The sequence below is a fragment of the Balaenoptera physalus genome (genome assembly GCF_965194825.1).
Source record: "Balaenoptera physalus genome assembly, chromosome: 7".
NCBI classification, from domain to species: Eukaryota; Metazoa; Chordata; class Mammalia; order Artiodactyla; family Balaenopteridae; genus Balaenoptera; species Balaenoptera physalus.
The window spans coordinates 107,565,120-107,577,854 of record NC_138886.1 but is presented as its reverse complement, the minus strand read 5'-3'; the positions used below and the strand labels follow the sequence as shown (position 1 = coordinate 107,577,854).

At 57.7% G+C, this 12,735-nt stretch overlaps 1 protein-coding gene across 1 annotated transcript; it reads left to right on the top strand.

The window, feature by feature from the left end:
- Positions 1 to 228: 228 nt before the first annotated feature.
- On the top strand, positions 229 to 11,761 carry PHYHIP (phytanoyl-CoA 2-hydroxylase interacting protein). The gene is made up of 5 exons (XM_082470722.1): positions 229 to 777; positions 4,326 to 4,519; positions 5,708 to 5,882; positions 7,746 to 7,863; positions 9,603 to 11,761. The coding sequence occupies exons 2-5, from the start codon at positions 4,355 to 4,357 to the stop codon at positions 10,135 to 10,137; spliced, it is 993 nt and encodes a 330-aa protein (XP_082326848.1). The 5' UTR covers positions 229 to 777; positions 4,326 to 4,354; the 3' UTR covers positions 10,138 to 11,761.
- Positions 11,762 to 12,735: the final 974 nt, after the last annotated feature.

The window sequence follows — 12,735 nt, the reverse complement described above, 5'->3', positions numbered from 1 at the left end:
CCACAGATCAGCAAAAGGCCCTGAAGAGAGAATCCAGACTGTAGACAGAAGCCCCCTCCTGCCCGCCTGCAGCTCACATACCCCGTGTGAACCCTTCCCCTTCACAGCCCCCCTCTCCATCCGCCAATCAGAATCCTTGCTTTGGAGCTCCTGAGCCCTTAGGCTAAGCCCCACCCCTCTCCCAGCATCCTGAAGTTTAGGGGCTGCCTTCAAGTGAGAGATTTCCAAGCAGGGGTGTGCTGGAGGGACTTCTTGTGAGGGCAGCTTGTCCTGGAAGAATGGGGGAAAGGTGATCACTGCCACTGTCTCCAAGGACATCGCTGTAGCTCCCTGGGAGACCCTCTGCCCTTTCCCCCTCCCACCGGCCCAGGCGAGCAGGGACCAAGCTTGCTTATTGTCACCTGACGCTGGGCAGCCACTGATCCCATTGGTGGAGCCAGATTCGGTCTGGCTCTTTCGTTCTTTCTCGCCTTCTCTGCCTCTCTCTCCTCCACGCCGCCGCTTTGATTTTGCTCTTGTTTCTCTCCTGGCGCTCGGCTGGGAACATCGCCTCTCAGGGGGCAGCAGCGTTGTGCTGCAGAGCCAGGGAGGAGCTGCCTGCGGGGCATGGAAGAAGCCTCCTTGGCAGCTGAGAGAGGAGCCAGGGGAGCGAGAGAGCGCTGCTGCCTTTGACCCAGGCGTCCGGCTGCTGCCCCTCAGCCTGGGGAGACTGTCCACGCAGAGGTCTCTCCCCTCCCTCCCTTCCAGATCTTCCTCTGCAGAGCCCGGTGGAGCCAGGTGAGCGTCCTTCCTCCCCAGAGGATTGATCGTGCTGTCAATCCCGAGAGGGACTCGGGTGGCCAGGGCCTAGGAGCTGGGAGCGTCAGGGTCCTGCCACTGCCCGAGGTGCCCACCTGGATAGCCGGGGCTGACGACCTCCTCCCCTTTCCCCCAGGCCCTTGGCAAAGGGGTTCACAGCTGGATCCAGTCCCTGGGGCACCACAGTCACCCCATGACCATTCTGCTGCAGTCAGCGATGCCAACGGGGACAGCGGGGTGGGGGGATGCGTTCCCTCTGGCGTGTGGTGGCTGTTCGGAATGGGCATGGGCCGGGGGTATCGGTGTGTTCAGCACGAGTGCCTGCTTGCTTGAGTACATAGTTCTGTCTGCCTGCACTTATGCTCACGTGTGGCGGGTCTGGGAACATACATGTACATGTGAGGTCCGTGGGGGGGATCAGTTATCTGAGCAGCCTGGGGGCTGTGTGGGCGGGCGTTGGTGTGAGGCAGTATATTTATGGGGTGGACATCTCACTTGTCATATGTGTGGGAGTGCATTTTGTTGGGGGGCTGACTGCATGCGACCAGAGGGTTTCTAGGTGGGGAGGCGCAACTCCAGAGCAGAAGGGGGATGGAGGTGGGGAGAGCAGACAGAAGCCTCTGTCCGTGGGCAGGCCCGCGTGCGTAGGTGCTCAAACCTGTTGGCATGTGAAGGATCAGGGCTGGCAGAGCCTGGCAGAGACGAACATGTTTTCAAAGTCTGTGGCTTTGAGCCTGGAGAAGCCGTGAGAGAGAACGCCAGAATACGGGCAGAGGTTGAGGTTGTCGTGTTGCAGAGGTTGATGTGTGTGCGAATGCACACGTGTGTGCAAGCAGGCGGAGGGGTAGCGTGCCTCTGTGGAGGCGGCACGCATGCATGTTGGTGACTGTGGCCTCCTTTCTTCCCCAAATATGGCTTGTGGGAAGGCGTGTGTGCCTACGTGTGTGTGTGTGTGAGAGCCTGCGGAGGTGAACATGCGTGGGTCTGTGTGGAGGTGACAGCTTGTGGAGGGACAACTGTGGGACATTCTTAGAACGTGGAAGGTGGCGGAGGGTACCTGAGTGCGTAGGTGAGTGTGTGGGACGAGGATGTCTGAGGAGGCGTGTGCAGCCGTGTGTGGCAGGTGTGGGTGGGCATACCCAGTGCATCTGTGTGCGTGCGTGTGCGCCTGCCTGTGTGTGGGTGTGTAAATGCTTGTCTTGGGGTGGATTACATGGGACCGTGGGTGTTTCTCAGGTGCTGTCTCAGCCTGTCCCTCAAACCCTGCCCTTCTCCAGCATCTGGGCTTGGAGACCCAGGTGCACGCCCATCCTTGGTCCACTCGGCTTCATTGTTCTCCCAGTGTCACTCACTGCCTCCCCCCAAGCTAGCATGGGGGAGTGATCTGAGCTCTCCTAGAACTGGAGAGAGGAAAGGAGGAGCCAGGTCCTGGAGACCCCTGCCACCAAACACGGCTACCCCTGCTGCCCCTGCCTCTGGGAAGACTCTGAGGAGAGGAGTACGGGGACAGGAATAGGTGTCCCCCCACAGGCTAGGCATAGACTGCCTCCCATGCGGCTGGGAGGTGGCCACTCAGGCCCTCTGGGGTGGCTGTGTGTCCGTGTTGGTGTGTGTTGGTGCATGTGTGTGTGTGGGTGCATGTGGGGGGCACACATGTGTCTCCCGGGGGAGCTCCTCACTGGGAGCCCGAGGGAATGGCAACTCCCCCCTGCTCCACACCTGTCCCCAGGAATTACCAGCTGGTTTATTATCATACAGTTGTTTCTAGACACCGATCCCATTCTGTTTGATTTCGGGGTGGACCTGGTAGCACCCCTGTGCTTATTCACCATAGGATTCCCCATACGCGAAGCCACTGGCATTTGGCTGAACTTCACAACAGGCAGGCACACACTTTAGGGTGGGAAGCTAAGATGAAACAAGGATTCAGGTGACAGCCTGGGACAGGTGAGGGCCATCACCCATCTCCTTCGCCCTGTGCCTGCCGCCCAGGCAGCCCAGGGGTTAATTTAGAGGTGCCAGTCTCCGGAGCAGGCTTAATTGACAGGAAAGTGTGGGTTGGACCTTCTGGGAGCTATAAATAGAAGTACCTGCTTTCAAAGGCACAAGGTACCCTCACCCTTAGCGCCTGGGTGAGGAAGAGGGGAGGGGGAGAAAAGGAGATGACACTCCAGAAATCTGAGGTGTGCTGGGCTGGGCTTGAGGCAGGCATGAGCTCGATGCGGTAATGAGCACACGCCCCAGGACAGAGTCCAACCACATTCACGTTCTTATCCCAGAGACAGTCACTCCCCCTTCCTCTCACTCCCCACCCTGTTCCCCGGAGCTCCAGTGAGCCAGGCCAAAGTCAAGGCCAGAGTCAGCTCGTCCTGGCTAAAGCACAGTTGAGAGTAATGGTGGTGTGGTCCTTTCACACCTGGAACAGCAGCCAGGGGTAGAAGCAAAGGAGTGAGAGAGGGAGGTGAGAGAAAAAGCAATTCCTTGAAAGGGAAGGATGGAAGGAGGAAAAATAAATAGCGGTAAAACCACATGCACCTGTGCACACACACACCACATGTGTCTCACACACACACAGACACACACACACACACACACACACACAAGGGGACACAACCTTAGCTTCCTGATAAAGAGCTTGGGCCCTGGAATCAGACAGACCTGAGTTCAAATCATTTTGCAGCTGTGTGACCTTTGACATCTTAGTACCACCCCCCACCCCACCAACCTCAGCCACTTCATCTGTAAAATGGGGATAATAATAGTACCTACCTATTGTGAGGCTTGCATGAGATGATGTTTGTGAAATTATTAGCACGTAGTTGGCCTGCAAGAGATGTAAAGGTAAAAACTAGTAATGTAAGAGTCAAGCGACAGAGGATCTGCTGAAAGAAAAAGAACGAGAGTTGAAATGTTACAGGTGGAAGAGAACCGTGGCCCTGCTGTCCCCTCCCACCACCAGTGGATTCACGTCATCTCAGTGGCACTCGTACTCCCAGCCCCGAGTTGTGGTGACCCTTGCTGAGTCACCCCCAGGGACGAGGGGGCCTGAACCCGAGAGCCCTGGCATCCTGGGCCTCTTGGCTGCCAGCGCCCGCTGCCTGCCTCACCCTCACACCCTGCTCCCGGCGGGTGCTTCCTGCCGCTTCTCCACCGCCTCGCACTGCTCTCTCCACCCCACCCCTTTCTCTTTTCACGCCTGCTGGCTGAGGGCCCCCCTCCTTGGCTCCATCTGCTGCAAATCTGTCCTGCCCCACGTTTGAAGCATTCCCACTGCCTCCGCCACCTGTCAGGTGCCATCTGCTCTGCAGACACCTCCCAGGAGAGCCAAGAGCCCCCGAGGGGGCCACCCCAGCCCACCTTCGGCCCCACCCCTCCAGTCCTCCTCGTGCAATCTTCCCGTCAGATCTGATGAGGCAGGTGCAATCGATGGCTCCTCAAGGTTCCACCTTGCAAGTGATGTTGGGAGCAAGACATTCTAGAAGATTCCGTGGCGGGGAGGGAGGTGCTGAGTCTTCCTCTCTCCTCAGTCCACACAGAAGCCAAACCAGTGGGGAGCATGGAGCTGCTGTCCACGCCCCACAGCATCGAGGTCAGCAACATCACCTGTGACTCCTTTCGCATCTCCTGGGCCATGGAGAACAGTGACCTGGAGAGGGTCACCCACTACTTCATTGACCTGAACAAGAAAGAGAATAAGAACTCCAACAAGTTCAAGCACCGGGTGAGTGCAGGGTGCCCAGAGCGCCTCCTCCGAGCCCCTGCTCTTGAAGGGGGGCAGGATAACAGAACGCCTAGAGGGGACAGTTGGGAGTCGGAGAGGCCCGACTCCAGTCCAGCTCTTACTGTGTAATCTTGGGGAAGTTGTTTAACCTCTCTCCTCCACTGGTAAAAAGGGAATAATAATAATGCCAGGGAGAGGCTTCATCGAGGTAATTGTCTGCGTGGTATTTGGCTTCGGCCCAGCACACAGCAAACACCCTCATCGGCATCATGACTGGACATTCACATGGGGTGGGAAAACCCAGGGTGCGGCCACAGACACGTCACACCTGGGGATGGCGTCTCAGGGGTCCGACAAAGCCCCCGACTGAGAAAGCAGCCTTATTGTTGACCTGGTGGGCAACGTGGGCCGTGGGCAGGGTTGTGCCCCTTTGCTTGGTCCTCAGGCCCCTGTGATCCTCTTTGTCTCCGACCCTCTGGCCTATTCTTTGCTGGGTTTAGAAAAGGGATGGCGAGTCCTGCACTGGCTGGGATGTCTTTCCCTGGGTTAGAGCCGGCGTGGGGGAGGGTGGGAGGAAGGCTCCCATCTTCTCAAGCTGGCAGAGAGGCGGGGGGAAGAGTGAGGTGGGAAGGAGCTGCTTCCCACGACGACTGTGTCTTGTGGGTTACTCACCCTCTCTCTCTTTGGAACTGGCTCTCCAATCTGGGTGTCTTTTGGCAGGCCAGTTGCCACGGTGACGTGAATGTTCACCACCACCCCCTTAACCCTCCCCCCCAAAGAAGAAGGCATATTTTCCCTTCCTCCCTGGCTTCTCAGCATTTGCCGTTGCCGTGGAGACGGCACTGCAGTGTGCAGAGCTCTCGAAGTCTCCCTCGGAAAAGAAGGTCTCGCCGCCCTCAACTTTGCGGGCCTCCACCCCAGTGGTCTTTCTCCTCATTTCCCAAGAGAACAGGCATCAGGAGTTAAGGGGGTGGAGGCCAGGGAGTGTCTGTATGGCCTTCCCAATGGCCACGGCTTGCTTCTGTGGCAAAATGGTGGCCAGGGCACCGAGCCATTGAATCCTTGAGGCTCTGGCTCTCCTCAGCAGGAAGGCGGCCATCTGGGGGAGCGGGAGGTCTGGGGGAATGCCAAGAGTGGACGTGACCCCCAATTTGACTCTCGGCTCTCTGTCCGCGCCCCATTTCTCAGGATGTCCCCACCAAGCTCGTGGCCAAGGCCGTGCCGCTGCCCATGACGGTGAGAGGCCACTGGTTCCTGAGCCCCCGCACGGAGTACAGTGTGGCAGTGCAGACCGCCGTGAAGCAGAGCGACGGGGAGTACCTCGTGTCTGGCTGGAGCGAGACGGTCGAGTTCTGCACTGGGGGTGAGCCCCTGCTGTCCGGCTGCTTTGGCACATCTGGTTTAGTGATGGTCAGGAGGGGACTTCCTCTTAACCCAGCACGCACTTAGGAACACCTGCTGTACGCAGGCACCATGCTTCGGTCAACGGGCAGACACCTATGGGTGAGACCCACCCGTGCCCCCCCCAAAGCCTGCAGTCTGATGCAGGAGGCAGATGCGAGCACTGCTAATTATGTTGACAATACCTCTTCCAGAAAGGGATGGAGTTACTTTTCTGGCTCGGGGCAAGCATAAGTGTGGGAAAATAAACATAACATAAATTTACCATCTTAACCATTTTTCAGTCCAGCAGCGTTAAGTACATTCACATTGGTGTGCAATCCATCTCCAGAACTTTTTCATCTTCCCAAACTGAAACTCTATGCCCCTTAAACAACAACTTCCCGTTCCCCTCTCGTTCCACGCCCTGGCAACCACCCTTCCACTTTTTGTCCCTGTAAATTTGACTACTCTCGGTACCGCGTGTGAAGAGAATCACACAGTATTCGCCCTTCTGTGATTGGCTTATTCATTTAGCATAATGTCCTCAAGGTTCATCCATGTTACAGCATGTGTCAGGATTTCTTTCCTTTTTAAGGCTGAATAACACCCCATTGTGTGGATGGACCATGTTTTGTTTATTGATCATTGGTTGATGGACACTTTGTAGGACAATCACATTTTGTTTGTCTTGAGCCTCCACGTAGGCTGGGAAAACCATCCCACAAACTCACCTATTAGCTTGCAAATTCCAACATGAACAAATACTGGGCTTCTGCGTACTTGCTCACTGATGACCCAGGATCGGCCCCATGATATTCCATTCTTTTGGTGCCCACGGTGAGAACTGCTCCAGATCTCCCTCTGTCACAAGGAAGGGGCATGAACATCCTTAGCCCCAGGCCTCAGAGGCTCCTGACTCCATCCTCTGCCAAAGTCTGTGCCCCAAGTCTCCTTGACCTGCCTTTCTCTTCTGAGTGGTGTTTTTTTCTTAGCTCAGCTGCAAAACGCCACTCTCTGGAGGTGCTCCTGCACCTTGCAGGGAAAGCCTCTTGGTTTACCCCCAGAACTCTACATGTAGTGGGAGGTCATTCAAACTGGGGAGCTGGGGATGGCTGCAATCCAGTTCCTCCTCCTTTTGTCAAACCCAGCACCCTGGCCAGGGCTGCATCAGCAAGGAGGAAAGGGCACCTCTTCCTACTTTGTGCAAAGGCGCTGGCTAGGCTAGCAGCAGCCCTGCCTGGGCTCCACGGCCCCAGCCTCTGGCCCTGGCCCAGGGAGTCCAATTTGACTGTGCTGTTTCCAACCTTCCCCCTTTCTCATGGGATGCCCCAGACCCTGGTCTGCCTAGATATTCACCTTGGTTCTCTGCAGGTTCCTCCTGACTCTCCACCTGAAATTACAGCTGGCTTCCATGCAGTGGTGTGGGCAGCCTCCTACCTGGTGGATTTGAGGGGCTCTCCCCAAAGGACCTCAAATTGTCTCCTCTCAGTCTTTTGCCTCTTGGTCCTCTTTTCACACGAGGATGGTCTGGGATCACAGCCTCTGGGGCCCTCGCTGTACATGACTGTATAACTGGGCAGCCCTCTGCCCTTTTCTGACGCAGAGCCCTGAGCCTCTGGCAATAGGGCCCCGAGGTGACAAGGACAGACAGCATCCAGGTGCTCATGTTCCCAGCCAGGCCAGGTGGTCTGTTCCTAACTGGTCCAAGGTGCTGTGACTGTCTGGTCTCCCCTGCGCCCTGACGACAGAGGTGGGCCGGCGTTCACGGTATGCAGTGGGTGATCTGTGGGGCAGGCTGTGATCCCCCGCTTGGCCCTCGGCTGACCCACCTGGACTCTTGCAGATTATGCCAAGGAACACCTGGCCCAGTTGCAGGAGAAGGCAGAGCAGATCGCAGGCCGCATGCTCCGCTTCTCCGTCTTCTACCGCAACCATCACAAGGAGTACTTCCAGCACGCCAGGTACGGCTGGGTCTCTCCTTTCTGCCCTGGATCTGCCCGCTGCCCCAGCCATCTGACGTCACCCCCACCGTGTTAGTTGCCAGACCCTCCTCTGGGGTCCTCACCACCCCCATAACCCAGGCTGGATCTGGTGGGGGATGTTAGGCTCCAGGGAAGGAGAGGGCTCTCAGGATGGGGCTGCCTGGGGGCACCACGCTAACAGTCATGAGTGGACGAGGTCCTGGATTTGATCCTCCTTTGGGAGAGTTCCTTTCACTGGGTTCTAAGGCTGCAGGTCAGCTGTCCCTCCAGTTCAGGCCCTGGGTCCCAAGGGAGGTGGTGAGGGGAATACAGATTGAGAGGATTCTCAATACGAAGGGTTGTGGTCTTCACACTGCGTGCTGGGAAACCTGGAGGCTCCGGGGAAGGATCTCAGGGCGCCCTTTAAGGTGGTGCCGAGGGACTGGAGAGGAAATCAGAGGATGAGGCTTGCTGAGCCCCGCACCTGTCACCCAACCAGAGAGGCTTCAATTTAATTGCCTCTGGCCTGCCCGTGTATAATTTCCTTTGGGGATAAAAGAGAGGGGTTCTGCTTGAATGTTTGAAACATTTCAAAAATGTTTGAAAATTGGTGATCCCGTCCAACACCCTCAGGCTACAAATGGGGAGCCTGAGGTCCAGAGGGCCAGCAGAACCGGGCAAGAGTGAGGCTGGACCAGGGGCTGCCCATCCTCACCATGCTGGCTGATACTGCTCCAAGTCTTCATCCTTCTCAGGGCGCCAGGGCAAGCTGCCCCTGTTACTGTCTTTATCACTGCAGTCAGCTGGGGCGGGGCGTTTTGACCTGACCCCGGGGGGATCTTTGGTGTTTGTACTAAAGAAGAGAGGCAGCAGGTTGGGCTCCTCTATCAGCAAGCAAGGGAGAGACAGAGAGCGCCCATACGTGCCAGAATATAAAGATGAATAGGGAAGTCCCTGGTGGTCCAGTGGTTAAGACTTTGTGCTACCACTGCTGGGGGCATGGGTTCGATCCCTGGTCAGGGAACTAAGATCCTGCATGCCGTGGGGCTCAGGAAAAAAAAAAAAAAAAAAGATGAATAAAGGCATAGTCCCCCCCTCTTGCAAACCTCAGAGTCTATCAGGGGAACAGTACAGACAGATGGAATATAATAAGCATGTGTGATTGCTGAGTAAAGTTCAGTGTCCTGCATGTAGTAGGCAGTCAAAATTTTGTTGAATGTAAGTGCTTGCTGTTCCTGGAAGGTTTTGGAGAGGAGGGGACACCTGAGGGATGATTAGAAGTTTGCCAGGCCAGGTGGAAAAATGTGGGAGGGGCAGTCCAGGCAGAGGGAAGAGCACTGCAAAGGCACAGAGGCAGGAAAGACCTGGGGTGGGGTTCCTGCTGGAGGATGTTACCTGTTACCTGTGCGTTTGGGGGTGTTGGGAGGTGGGGCCCGAAAGACCAGATCTTTACGGCGTTGCTTTTTGTGCAAGTCCCATCAAAGGGTTGTAAGCTGGGGAGTGGCGCGTTCAGATCTCTCTTCCGTGAACAAGTGGGCTGGATCAGCCCATCTCCCGGGCCCTCCCTTCTCTTGCATTCTGGAATGTTCTATTTGTGACTGGTGGAGGCGGTAGCTGGTGGGAGAGCTGGGAGCTGGGTTGACACCCTTCTCGGTCACACATAGCAGCCAGCCTCAGTCCAGCTAACCAACGGCATTTTCTCTTCCCCTGGGCCTTTCTCCCCGCCCCGGGGTGGGCAGGACCCACTGCGGGAACATGCTGCAGCCCTACCTGAAGGACAACAGTGGCAGCCATGGCTCCCCGACCAGCGGCATGCTCCACGGGGTCTTCTTCAGCTGCAACACGGAGTTCAACACAGGCCAGCCCCCGCAGGACTCCCCCTACGGCCGCTGGCGCTTCCAGATCCCTGCCCAGCGCCTTTTCAACCCCAGCACCAACCTCTACTTTGCGGACTTCTACTGTATGTACACGGCCTACCACTATGCCATCCTGGTGCTGGCCCCCAAGGGTTCCCTGGGGGATCGCTTCTGCCGTGACCGCCTGCCCCTCCTGGACATTGCCTGCAACAAGTTCCTGACCTGCAGCGTGGAGGATGGGGAGCTGGTCTTCCGCCATGCCCAGGACCTCATCCTGGAGATCATCTACACCGAGCCTGTCGACCTGTCCCTGGGCACCCTGGGGGAGATCAGCGGGCACCAGCTCATGAGCCTGTCCACTGCTGACGCCAAGAAAGACCCCAGCTGCAAGACCTGCAACATCAGCGTGGGCCGCTAGGGACTTCTGGGGAGCTGGGGGGCTAGGGAGAGATGGCAGGCAGGGTGGTGATGGGTGGCATAGGTGCAGGGAGCTGGCTTTCTCTCCCCTGCCGCCCTGCTCCCTCCATGCCATCCATCTCCCTCTTCCCTTCCCTTCCCCAGGGCATTGGAGGCAACGGAGGGTGGTCCCTTGGTAGGCATGGCCCACCCATGCCTGGTGGGGTTGGGAAGGCTTCTTAGCCTCAGCAGGTTGGTGGGGAGTGCGGGGGCGGGTGGATTTCTAGAGACTTCCCCTTTCCTCTGGTTTCCCTGCCCTGCTGTTTCTTGCCTCATCCCAGGCCTCCATCTCAGGAGACCTGCCGCCTAGGGCTCTCCCGGGGAAGCCTTCCCTTCCAAGGCCCACCTGTAGCTTGCCTGCCTCCGGAGGTGAGCCGAGAGCTGTGGGCGTGCTCTTCCTTAGCCCCACCCCCTCCCGCTCAGGGCCAATCACAGAATGCCCCTCCCCGTGAGTCCGGCCTGGGGGCTTCTCACCGCAGGCCCCACCCTCTCCCTCTATAAATAGTTTCCTGCACCGCTGTGACCCCCGCCCCCACCCCGCCCCCTGCTCCTTACCCCGCAGCACCCTCTTCCTGCACGGGAAGGGCTGTGCCTCTCCTTCTCCATCTGCCCTCTAGAAAAGGACCGTCTTTTTCTCTTAGCTTCGGGGGCACCTGGCTGCTGGTGTTTCCCCTTCTTCCGTCTGGAAATGGTGTAAATCCCGGCGTACTTTCTCCCTTGCTCAGAGTGCTGGGTCTGCAAGGGCAGCCGCTGGGGTCGAGGAGGGGGCAAGAGACCCCTGAGACCCGGAGGGACCCCTTCCTCAGCCGGGAGTGGGCGGCCTCACGCCTTGGGGACCCGGCGTGGAACTGGAAGTGAGGGCGTTCCCCCAGAGCCCTGGCACCCCGCCTGGCTGCGCGCTTGCTCGCTCGCTCTGCCGCGGCGCCGCCACTGCCCTGTGCCTGTGTGTCATCTGGACTGTGGCTTCCCTGCCCCGCCCCCCCTCGCGCCCCTGCCCACTGGCCCTGTCGGGTACCCACCGCGAAGCTAGCCTATTGGCGGAGAGACCCTTCCCTGGGGAGTTCTTGGTGAGGTCTTTCCCGGGCCACTCAACGTTTTCACCTCTTTCCTACTTTTGTAAGGGTCATGGGAGTGGTGAGAGTGGACCCTGGGGACAAGCAGACTGCGTGGGGTGACGGGGAGAGGTGTTAACTAAGGCAGGCAGCTGTTTGGGGGATGCCAGAGGTGATGTCAGGTGGTGGGAAGCAGCCCCCAAGGTGACAGCCGGATTTCTGCGATGAAGGACAGAAGGGGGCAGCAGGCCAACAAGGCCATATCTCAGTGGGTGGGCAGATGGGACAGCTGGTTGCCTCTTCTGTAACCACAGGGAGTGGTGTGGCCAGCTGTCTCCGTGGCATGGATCAGGGCTGGGGGCCGTGGGAGATGCATGGAGGAGAAGACGTGGGCCCCAGGCCCTTTCCCCTCTGCTGAGGGCAGCGGAAAAGGCCCGCTGCCCTCCCCTGGCCTCGTGTTTGCCCTGGGCTGGGGGCACACCCGCCTGTGTGCTGTGCTTGCGACGTGCATCAATAAACCACCATGGCCTGAGAGCCCTGCCTCTCCTTGGGCTCTGAGAGGGGTGGGGTGGGCAAGCTGTATAGTCACAGAAGAGCTCGAATGAGGATGCCCCCCAGGACAGGCCACCTGGAACCGTCTCCAAGGTTGTTCCACATCTCACTGTGAGAGGCAGGGCTCCAAAAGCAGAGCCACATCTCCAGCTTGGAAAGGACTTTGGAGGTCAATTTGGCACTACCATGCATTCTGCAGATGGGGAAACTGACGCCTCCTAGGGGACAACCTGTAGCAATCTGGAGGCCTAACCGAGGTCCGCAGGCCGCCTGTTTGGAGCCCTTCCCACTGCAGCAGCCTGCCACTGCATCAGACTCAGATGCCACTGAATTTCCCTCCCCCAGAGCCAGAGTGTCCGCTCCCCAGCAGGGCTCCTCGTTTGCAGATCTGAGTCACCTCTGTGTCTATTATTATGGACTTATTAAAATGATCCTCTGCTGGAGTGGAAAAGCTCCAGAAAAAACAGAGTCACCTCCCTGACACTGCCTGGCTCAGGGCCAGATGAACATGTGTCATCCAAAGCTTGGGGCACAGCCTCCTCGCACTAGGAAGGAAAGCTGAAGGGCAAATGCCACTTCCTGAGGGCCTACTACGTGCCAGGCATCCGGCCAGGTGCTTTCACACACATCAGCTCCTTTAGTCTTCACAATGTCTCTGCACCGTATGATTCCCATTTAACAGATGAAGAAACTGAGGCACAAAGAGGTTAAAAGGCTTGCCCGTGTCTTACAGCCAGTAGGCAACAATGCCCAGGATTTGATTCAGAAGCTAGAATCCTTCCATTTCACTGCCCTGTCTCCCCAGTGTATGCCAGGGACCACCTGGGACAGTAAGACACGGGCAGGGCAGGTCTCAGACACAGTGGCCCACCCAAGGGTCTCCACAGCGCTTCTGATCATGGCCATGCCTAGTTCCCGAATAACACCAGGGGGGGCTGTGGAGCCAAAAATGCCAA

What these genes read in the sequence shown, in the direction of transcription:
- PHYHIP (XM_082470722.1), top strand. Translation starts at nt 4,355, where the DNA reads ATGGAGCTGCTGTCCACGCCCCACAGCATCGAGGTCAGCAACATCACC. An exon ending in CCAACAAGTTCAAGCACCGG is followed by an intron (nt 4,520 to 5,707) that starts GTGAGTGCAGGG and finishes CCCATTTCTCAG; the next exon opens with GATGTCCCCACCAAGCTCGT. An exon ending in GGTCGAGTTCTGCACTGGGG is followed by an intron (nt 5,883 to 7,745) that starts GTGAGCCCCTGC and finishes GGACTCTTGCAG; the next exon opens with ATTATGCCAAGGAACACCTG.